At 37.9% G+C, this 11,094-nt stretch overlaps 1 protein-coding gene across 1 annotated transcript; it reads right to left on the bottom strand.

The window, feature by feature from the left end:
- Positions 1-2,474: 2,474 nt before the first annotated feature.
- LOC149843227 (uncharacterized) lies at positions 2,475-8,388 on the bottom strand. Its single transcript, XM_090001745.1, has 5 exons — positions 8,330-8,388; positions 8,039-8,268; positions 7,731-7,957; positions 7,446-7,546; positions 2,475-2,842 (listed from the first exon to the last, which is right to left on the bottom strand). Exons 1-5 carry the CDS (start codon positions 8,382-8,384, stop codon positions 2,763-2,765), a joined length of 693 nt encoding a protein of 230 aa, XP_089857871.1. The 5' UTR covers positions 8,385-8,388; the 3' UTR covers positions 2,475-2,762.
- Positions 8,389-11,094: the final 2,706 nt, after the last annotated feature.

An 11,094-nucleotide genomic window follows, 5' to 3' on the forward strand; every position in this document is an offset into this window, starting at 1 on the left:
ATTGGAGGAGAAGGATTCATGTGGAAGACCCAAATTGATTTTTTTTTTGTTCATATCGCCGACCACAATTGTTTTGGGATGAAGGCATAGTAGTTGTTGCTTTCAATGATCAGCGAACATGTCATTTCTTTGATAAGCCAATGTTTTTTCCTAAAAGTCTCTTTTTATTCTATTAATTCAAATCCCACCGACTTCAGAATGTGTGGCAATTCTAGATTGATGCCTTATTTTTAGGCTGCGGACCATGATTTTTTTTTTCGATGAATATTGCTAGGGAGCTGCAGGCCATGATTACTCTGTAGGATTTTCGTAGGCACAAAACTGGATCTATTTGGGAAGAGGGAAGGTGCGGATGAGTGGTCTCCCTTTACCTCCTCTGCTTGACTTTTTTTCTAGCCTATCAAAAAACTTGTCTTTCTTATCAACTGTGGTTGCATGGGCTACATTGTTACTTTTTATTGACTAAGATCTCGACCTTTTGGCTAAGATTATGTGCAGTATATGTTTCTTATGAGTTTAATGTGTTACTTTTTATTGTTGATTTCCTCTTTTTTCTGCTTTGAAGGAAACATGAAAATATGTAAAAGTTAAAAAATGTTTAAATAGGCAATAAATTTGTGATATTCTGAAAATATTTTGATTTGTGGGGATTATAATACCTTTTTGGATATATCATATGATACAATTGCAATATTTTCAAAATGTTGCTGATATTTTGTCCCAGCTTAGGTGATTGTTTTCTACGATGTTATTGATATCCTGCATGCACTGACCATCTTATTTGGATATACTTGAGGGTGTTGAGTGACTTAAGTGATCAAGCTAGGCTATGTATATGGGATCTTTAGAGCACACAATTAGGCAGTTTAATGGCATTGTGCAGCAACTTAATATTAAGATTTTTGGTTGTATACTCGGTTTCTCTTCACAGTTGACGACATTTGGAATGACGTGATTGTCTTTGCTAGTCGTACCATTAGATATTCCAACAGGGATGCAAATGGGTTGGATCGGGGATGGAGGTTTTGCAAATTTTGGCTGTTCTTGATCTAATTTCGATATGAATATCCATGTTTCGAATCTTGGTAGTACATCATTTCAGGTATTCGGCGAAGGTCTAATGATGCTCCAGTTAGAAAGATGAAGAAATGAGAAAATATATTAGTTAAAAGATGTCTGGGTAGGCCTAAGAAGACTTTGATGGAGATGATAGGAAAGGGTATGAATGCTTTGAACCTCACCGAGGACATGGCATTGGATAAAAATGATTGGAGGAGAAGGATTCATGTGGAAGACCCAAAATGATTTTCTTTTTTTGGTTCATATCGCCGACCCCAATTGTTTTGGGATGAAGGCATAGTAGTAGTAGTAGTTGTTGTTGTTGCTTTGAATGATCAACGAACATGTCATTTCTTTGATAAGCCAATGTTTTTTTCCTAAAAGTCTCTTATTTTTCTATTAATTCAAATCCCACCAACTTTCATGGCAATTCTAGATTGATGCCTTATTTTTAGGCTGCAGACCATGATTACTCTGTAGGATTTTCGTAGGCACAAAACTGGATCTATTTGGGAAGAGAGAAGGTGTGGATGAGTGGTCTCCCTTTACCTCCTCTGCTTTTCTTTTTTTCTAGCCTATCAAAAAACTTGTCTTTCTTATGAACTGTGGTTGCATGGGCTACATTGTTACTTTTTATTGACTAAGATCTTGGGCTTTTGGCTAAGATTATGTTTCTTATCAGTTTAATGTGTTACTTTTTATTGTCAATTTCCTCTTTTTCTGCCCTGAGGGAAACATGAAAATATGTAAAAGTTAAAAAAAAATTAAATAGGCAATAAATTTGTGATATTCTGAAAATATTTTGATATGTGGGGATTATAATACCTTTTTGGATATATCATATGATACAATTGCAATATTTTCAAAATGTAGCTGATATTTTGTCCCAGCTTAGGTGCTTGTTTTCTACGATGTTATTGATATCCTGCATGCACTGGCCATCTTATTTGGATATACTTGAGAGTGCTGAGTGACTTAAGTGATCAAGCTAGGCTATGTATATGGGATCTTTAGAGCACACAATTAGGCAGTTTAATAGCATTGTGCAGCAACTTAATATTAAGATTTTCGGTTGTATGCTCAGTTTCTCTTCACAGTTGACGACATTTGGAATGACTTGATTGTCTTTGTTAGTATCTCTTTGTTTCGAATCTTATCTTTTATTGTATTTCCACACATCCATAGCTACACTCATTTTCATTTTTTGAATATGATGTCTCTTGGCAGCTCAACATTCCCAAGCTGTAGAAAACAGATACAGAACATAGAATGCAATACCCAATTGCGTCATGGCACATGATTTGCCAGACCATTGGAAAATTTTCCAATCCAGTTTTTATTCTTTTCTACTCTGAATTACTGGTTCATAAAAGGTCACATGAAACTCTATATCCAAGGTAATAAATCATGGGAAATATAAAACTGTATTAGAACAACAAAATATGTGGGGTAAATCAACTACATGATAATTGTTAAGCAGAAAAGTTGAACCATCCCCTAAAAATACATTAGTCTTGCCAGTATTTTGAACAAAAAAGAAAGAAACTCCTCCAGTCCCATGACCCCTTTTGTTGCCGTGTTAAGAACACTATTGGCTTCTAGCCAACACACACAGATTTACAATTGAAGTCATTGTACATAGGCCACTATTGTGTGCCAAGGTACAACTTGCCCTCTTGTCCTCTAAGGCTTGAATGAGAGCTTCAAAAATAGCCAACCCTCCTTATATCTGCAGAAGGTGGATCCCCAATATCACCTTGTTTACCCAAGAATACCATTCGACCTGCACAGAATCAAAATGAAGTCCACCTTCCAGGTTAATGACGGCATTAAATAGTAATATGAATTAGATTTTCTTAAGTATGATTTGGCAACCCAGCAAGCTAGAATTTTCAGAGTTAAGCCACGTAACATGCCAGGTCAATCTAAGCCACAGCAAGATTTTAAAGGTAATCTCGACAGAACAACAGATGCCACAGCCAATGACAAAAATTTGGGATTCTTGTCCACTCAAGCAAAATCAAATGACTCAATTTAGATGTATCAATCCCGTGAAGGGCCATTAATTCCAGTTGTAATAAAGTTTGGGATTCTTGTTCACTTGAGCAAAGTCGAAGTACTATGGCCTTAGATATATTGGTCCCTGCAGGGTCACTAGGTTGTGATGTTCAAGACATTGTGTTCACTGTTATCAATAACCTGTCAAGACTTAGCAGCGTCCGTATGTTTTGATAAGCACAACCATCCAGGTATCCACCACTGGCAAAATGTCCTTGAACAGGATAGTTAAATTCAATAGGTTAAGAATAACTTGAGCCAACATTCAAAATAAACCAAGAAGATAAAATTATATATAAAAACTTATACAGGTTTCAGTTCTGGTTCCAGGAAGTGAAACGGAAGAATTTGCATCCATCTTTGACATGAAATTAGTAAGTTATTAATAACAGAGACTGGTATGCTTTTTAACATTGTAAGTTGAATATCCTAAAGGTAGTTTAGAACTGAAGGTCTACCAGCTAATATCATTAACATCCCACAAGGGCTCCGCTCATCTGGTAGGGGCGACTTGTGAACATCACCAAGTTGACGGGACGTCACAAGTTCAAAACCCAGAGGTGGCATCCCTTGCCACAAGGTTGAAGCTGGGTGTACTCCCAGTGGGCAGGGGGGACCTCAAGGGTTTTACCAACCAGAGGCCAGCCAATGTACGGGCCGTGATGGGGAGGTTTCACCTGGACTATAAAAAAAAAAGCTAATACCATTAACAAATCACCTTACTAAAATATCAGAGCTTTCTAAGTTACTTTTCCATGGGAAAGAAACAAATAAACATATGCTGCAATTCAAACTGTTTATAGGAAACATCATTTTCAGTTTTGAAACAAAATAGGTAAACTGAATATTACTCCCATGAAACAACCTCTTATAGTGACAGTATTGGCACTATCTTAGTCAATAACAGCAAGTCAGGCATGTGCATGAATGCATCAAGTAGTTATTATACACTAATAACCGTTCAAGACATTAAAAAACAATCTGAGAATTGATTGTGAACACAATCAAGAAAGGAAAATCTCCAAGCAATGCTCATGCGGATATCACTGAAAAAGCAAAAAATTGGTAATGATCATAAAAACTCCATAAATATTGAACAGCTTTTTGTTAGGTGGCAGTGAAACAGGTTTATAATTAATCACAAAACATAATGTAAATGAAGAATCTTAGCACATCAGCAAAAGATAAATGGGAAATTTAAGACTTCTAGAAAGTCAATAGTGAAATAATCCAACTTATACATGCTAGAAGGAGAAAAGATTGCAATGATTATGGTGTCGAATGAGAAGGCACAAACCACCAACATTCCATCGGTGAGACTGCTAAACACTGCTAACTCAAAAAGGCATTACTACATCAGAAGGGCTTATGAAAATGCCATATTTTTAGGTTTCAGGGGAAAAAAGAAGACCAGGAAATATAAGAGCTAGTTTCCTAGGAAACATTTTAATGAATTTCCCTAAGAAAAGAATCTGAGTTAAATGTTGAAGAAGCTATATTAGTGATAGACAAACGTATATGAAGCACACTGGGTGGACTGCATATATCACTCATCAGTCGGTACCCATATAAGGTTTAAGTCAGGACATTTTATTATTATTAATCAAATGAGATGTAAGAGAGAGGGGATGACAAACAAATGAGCAATCACTTATAAACAGGAAGGTTGAGTTACAAATGCAAAAAGACAGAGTGCAGTAAGGATGGGGAGAGAGACCAGTTGGCCTGACTGTTTAAATGGGGATCACGGTGCAGACTTTGCATTCCTTATTCTCTGTGCATTTCTATCCAAAGATGAATCATGAAAACTCCATATTATTGGATGCCACCTCTAGCACTCTCACGCCCCTACTTTTTCCATTCTGTCACATGGACTCTTCAAAAGGGTTGAAGCTCTGTCAACACGATGTGACATAGGTGCATGTGCTGTGCCCGACACAGCTTGCGGTTCAACAGGCGCCAAATACAGTCAATCAGCACCCAATAATTTTGGTCCAAATTTGGATATCCAATCTGACCAAGTCCAAAATTGTCTAAGTTAAAAAAAAAACTTAAAATAACTTATAACATATAGCTATATATTAGTAAACTGTATAACATTAACATTGTTTTCAGTTCATTTGTATAACTGTAAATGCATTCTATGGAATATATATAGGGGTAATGTTTGCTACCCTCGTGGGTAAGGAACCCCCTAGGCCCTAGTGAGAAAATGTAATATATTTATTTTTTCCAGTTTTTTTGCACATCTGACCCTCCAGATGTGATCTGCATATTAAGTTTAGTAGGAACTGACCTTTGGATCATGTATTTCTGACGTACATGTCAGATCTCACGAGGGTTGAAAAATCAACAGCCTACAATGTACCAAAATTTCAAATCTCAATAAAAAAAATTTTACGTCGAAAAACTATGATTCAAGGGTTGATTTCTACTATTTTGACCATGTTGAACACATCCATGAGGTCAGATTTGGTCAAAACAACCTCCCACTATGAGTTTCAACTAGGGGGTTCCTTACCCATGAGGGCAGCAAATGCTATCCCTCCACACCCATGTTTTTGAATTTGTCATGTCATACCCACTGCACGCAGACCCATGTGACATAGTTGTCATTCTACTCGCCACCTCATACAGCCAGTGTTTTAGGTCTCTATTGAACATTTCTATTTTCTCAATAACATCCCTTAGTTTTCACTTTCATCAGGCTGCAATTGATTTTTCTACCATGTTCATTTTTATTTTTTCAATCATTCCAAGCATAGTTGGGAAACTCGTGGCTCGGATCCAGATCGCTTGACCCTTGACTCGCTAGTCAGCGGGTTGATTCGATAACTCGGACGAGTTAGGCCATGAATTTTTTAGTGTAAAGACATGGAGAAAATCAAACTCCAAAGTCCAAACTGTATAACCACTAAATTTAGCACGACATCAATGACTAAGTTATATATGTATTCATCTATACATAATTGTTAATATTAATGATTTAAAAATATATGATTCTTTATAAAATTATCCTTTTATAAGCATTATGCATTAAAACCACGAAATGCATGACAAAAGACACATAAGTAGCATGCGGATCGGTAGTCCTGAATCAGTGACCCAGTTGGGGTCTGATCCGGGTCGACTCAGGTGATTCTCGAGTCAACTCGCTGGGTTTGCCAACTATGATTCCAAGCCTTCACCTTAACATGTTTAATGTTAGATAAATGCAGTCCAGTTTCATGTTCTTTAACTTTTAGCATTTTTTTTCACATTATACACATCTTACCAATTTAAAAGTTCTGTGTTAAACACTTTGACAATTTTAAAAGATCTTTCTGAACCCCTAACGGAACTTTCAATTTTTATTTATCATGAAATACAACAAGAATTGCAAAGAAAATACATCTAATTGCCCAAGAAATTCCCTTGATGAGAAAAACAAAGTAAAAAAATTGTTAGTATGCTACAAAGCAACTCTACCTTAGGTGCCTGTGAATTCACCCCCCACTGTCCTGAACAGGTGATTTCCCTCGTTATCCATAAAAAAACATCTACATTAGGTTAGATCAACTACATTGGAGCAAAAATCGAATCACATCATTCTTAACCTCCAACACAAAATGATCTGTTCTAACTTCTAAACCTACAATCCCTTTCATCACCACTTTAACTCTTGAAATGGACTAGAAGCATAGTTGGAGAGTGAATAAAAAAACAAGGAATCTTCAGAGAGTAGCACACATGGACATCATGGTATTCACTTTGCATAAATGAAAAAATAGAGCACTGGTTGCCTTCTAGTTGGTAAAGATGAAAAGAAGTAATTTACAAACATTGAAGGTAGCAATTTTCTCTCCGAGATGTTGAGAGAGCAAAAGTAAAATTAACAAAGATCCACAAAAGTTCAAACAAAGGAAACCCTTCAAGCATATAGAAAATAGGTGACCCACTTTCAAGAGGTGGCAATGTTTCGTTCTTAATTTTTCATACAAAAGTTCACAAAAGACAGTTGTTATAATATTGGCAAGGGTTTTTCCTCAGGAGAATTTAAATTTGGTATCTCTCAGGAAAATCTAAAGAACATTTTGGGATTCCAAAAAACAACAAATACAAAAACGAAATTGAAAAACATTCAAAAATGAAATTCCAAGGAAATGCCAGAGCATTGAATTAGCAGTGTTGATGTTGAGATGGTTGGCACACCTCCAACTCTTTCAATGACCAAAAGAAGATGGTTACTACTACATTGCAGATCCTTGACCATTTTTTTAGGGTTTCCATGAAAATTCTACAGGACAAACAAGGATTAAACAGGTGAGAGGCGAATGAGAAGAGCATACCATCCCCACGAATAGCAATTTCTCGTATTCGCCTAGGAAGACCCGTCATCGTATCGGTAAAGATCTTAGTCTCCAAATTCCCTTCAATGTACAAAATTGACCTACAGAAACAACCGAAGACAACCTCGTATATCAATCTCTTACAAAATTGACCTACAGAACAATCGAAGACAAACACGAATATCGATTTCTAAAAGATTAAAGGATTCCCCAATTCAGTAAAAGAAGAAAACCCCATGAATTCCAAGAATCCCAAGATGTAGAAGAATGAACAAAGGAGCTCACCCTGGCTTCACGTGCTGCATGGCGACTCTGCCCAATGTTTCCGGGTAAATGCAGGCTCGGTGCCACTGGACCACGCACCTTCCGGCGTACTCTTTCGGGTCTTCATCGTCGAACGGTCGCCGGTTGTTGCGGATTCCTCCCGTTCCGATGGAGAAGAGCGTCACCGTCCACCCGCTCTTCAGCTTCTTCTGCACCGGAGACTGCCCCACCTGCCCCACCAAGATCGCCTGCAATTCCCGCCATCGAAAAACCCTAACGCTTCCGAAGAAAAGGAAATGGATAATATAAGGCTTCGAGGTATCGAATACCTTGTAAATACCGGATTCCATGCCGTTCTGGAGAACGTAAGGGAAGCCCCTCTGGTTCGAACCCGTGGTGGGTGGGTAAGGAGACGGCGGTTGGTCGTCGAGGGCGGTTTCCCGGACGTCGGAGTCCGTTTCCGGAGAGACCGACGAGTAGCGGCCGTCTTCAGATTCGTCCTCGGAAGAACGAGCCGTGCATAGGTTCCGCAAATGAGAAGAGAGGAGCATCGAGAACTCTGCAAGATCAACGATTAATGACTCTGAGAGAAATAGATAGAGAGAGAGAGAGAGAGTTACCGGAGAGTCTGAAGATGGAACGACTCAAACGAGACAGAGCAGGGAATGGCGCCATCGTCTCTCTCTCTCTCTCTCTCTCTCTCTCTCTCTCTCTCACGAGCAAGTGTGCTTAAACCCTTCCAAAACCCTTCCTGCTACTGCTAGGCAGTGAGGGCAGTCGATGGGTCGGATCAGAGCGAAATAATCCGATGCAGATCCACTTCCGTTTCGAACTCTAAGTAGTTCGGATACGCGTCCAGTACTGTGATCCGCATCTGAATCTGAGCTGAGTAGACCTAACGAGGTAGATTTTTTTTTTTGAAAAAAAAAAACAAAAAAACGATCTACCTCATTAGATCTAATGAGGTAGATCTAACATTGTGTTTTGGAAAAAAAAAAAACTTAAACAAACAAGCCTTTTACATGTAAAAAGTACAAATGAGTAGGATTTGAGACTGGCTGACAAAAATAAGAAAAACCAATAAACCTATGTTACAACGATACGTTGACACTAGGATGCACGGTGCAGTCTAATCGCAAGTTTGAAAAAAAAATTGAAAAATATGACACTAAAACCAAGATTTTTAAAAAATTTAATGCATAAAAAACTAATTTTTTATATTTTAACAATAAAATTTATTTTTTTATTAAAATAATACTTAAAATCATTAAAATAATATTAAAACATTGGTCATACGTGTCAGTGTTCAAACTCGTGTCATATAGAACATGCCACCAAAATGGTGCCCGTGTAAACTAACATGGCTTCAAATCTAAATCCAAATCCAAACCCAAACCTACATACAAGATCTCATCGTCCAACATTTTTTTATGACGAGGAACACTTGCACAGACCTTCGCCTCCCTCACAGGCCATCATCTGACACATGATGGGGTTTATCCTTCAGTCAATCCTCACGCAGATTGGATGTGGAGTAATCCTAGTTAATCATATAATTAATCATATAGATGCATCAGTTGAACGGTTAGGATCAACATAAATCCTCTGAGATATGATGTCATAAGATAGGATTTTTTAGACTTTGTTAGGCATCTACATGGTACACTTTACAGTATATGTACACAATCCATCCATCATATTTTATGATAAATGGCTTTCACGAAGTATTCTTCTTAGGGGTGTCAATGGGTTGGGTTTACCTGGACCTACCCATACCAAACCCTATATGGTCAGGGTTCGGTGATAAAATAAGAAGTTAGATGAGGAACCGGATTGGACCCAAAGGGTCTGATTTGTATATGGATCCATGTATGGATTGTGAACTTTCTAACCAGACCCAGGTCTGACCAGAGTTTCAATTAAAACCCATGATTTTTCAATATAAAAAGACTAGATATTATTTTATCAGGTATGGACCAGGTCTGCTTCATATAATCCATATAGGACCCGTATGTGGTGTTTATTATAATGGATCTGATAGGACAAGTCCATACCTGGTACCAGCACCTCAAAAACAGATCCAAGTTAAGATTTACTTGGGTCCGAATCAGATCAGACCCATTGACACTCCTTATTCCTTCTAGAAGGCAGATGATTGTTTACTTTCCTCTTGACTAACATGATTGCCCCGGAACATGTAGGCTTTCATGTTCAGGAAAAGCATGCCTACCGAAACGACCAAATAAGATTATGTGGATAGATTTTATGATCTATGGACAAATACAAGCCATAGTTATGATTGAACCCAAATTTTGCATAAAGACCAAGTTAAATTATGAAAATCTGCCCCTAGGCTTTAAACATGGTTTTTCAAAAATCAAGTTTTAAAGGGCACTATATCTCTTTGCATAAAGCCAAAACCCAGCATAAGCCCTGAAAATGAGGGGTCCTAGCCTCCGAGTTTTATTGACCCATCGAGGGTGAATTAAAACACACAAAAGAAAAAAAAATGAGTTTGGTGGTATCAAAATAGACCACCAAACTTGGTTTAAAAGGGTTAATTAAGTTCATAGAGCAGTTAGTGCATGTCACCTTGTGTTGGGACGTTGCAAGGTCGAACCCCCAATGGTATGGTTGTATAACTGGTAGAGGTTTCCCTAACCCCAGCTTTCTCTATCGAAAAAAAAAAAAGTTCATAGCTAAAACTTACCTCTTAGTTTTCAACCACGTTTTGGATGTCATCTACCGCACCCCTAACCAGTAAAAATGAATCGGAGGGAACTTACACACGATTGTTTATGCGTAAAAGTGATAAAGTTGTAAGAAATCACCGAATCAGGGGTAAGCTTGGAGCTATGGACCAAGCCTGGTGGCAGAAAAGGACGGCCATGACTTCTTATTCAAGCTCACCAATGCGTCAAGAACTCATTTCGCCTCTTCTATATGCAGTGAAGGACTGCAAACTGGGTCACATGGATACAGCTGCGAACAGGGATACAACCATCTTCATGGAGTAACTCCATTTGGAAAAAGTACAACAGGGGACATGATCTGGATTGAAAATGTAGTATCAATGTTACTGTCAATGCTTAAACAATCTCAGTGCTACCATCTCCATCAATCTCAGATGAATGGTTGGGTAGATTTTTGCTGTAAAGTGCAGAGCACTGCATAAAAATGATATCACAAACCATGTTCTACATGCAAGAGATCAGCAAACTCAACCTTACTAATCTCTGTGACTGGCCAATTTGCAGCCAAGAAAACAACACAAAGAACGTCTACATTTTATTTTCATTACAATCCTTGCTAATCAAAGACATCTCCTTAACAGATCCAAACAACGTCAAAAAGGGTGAGAACGTAATGATAAGGTATAGCCAAA

The sequence above is a fragment of the Nuphar pumila genome, chromosome 3, assembly GCF_984573655.1.
Source record: "Nuphar pumila chromosome 3, dmNupPumi1.hap1.1, whole genome shotgun sequence".
NCBI classification, from domain to species: Eukaryota; Viridiplantae; Streptophyta; class Magnoliopsida; order Nymphaeales; family Nymphaeaceae; genus Nuphar; species Nuphar pumila.

Bases quoted from the DNA above. Each gene is read 5' to 3' on its own strand.
- LOC149843227 (XM_090001745.1), bottom strand. From the start codon at position 8,384: ATGGCGCCATTCCCTGCTCTGTCTCGTTTGAGTCGTTCCATCTTCAGA. The intron at 7,958-8,038 runs GTATTCGATACC...CGGGAATTGCAG, and splicing joins TGGAATCCGGTATTTACAAG to GCGATCTTGGTGGGGCAGGT. The intron at 7,547-7,730 runs GTGAGCTCCTTT...TTGTTTCTGTAG, and splicing joins ATGCAGCACGTGAAGCCAGG to GTCAATTTTGTACATTGAAG.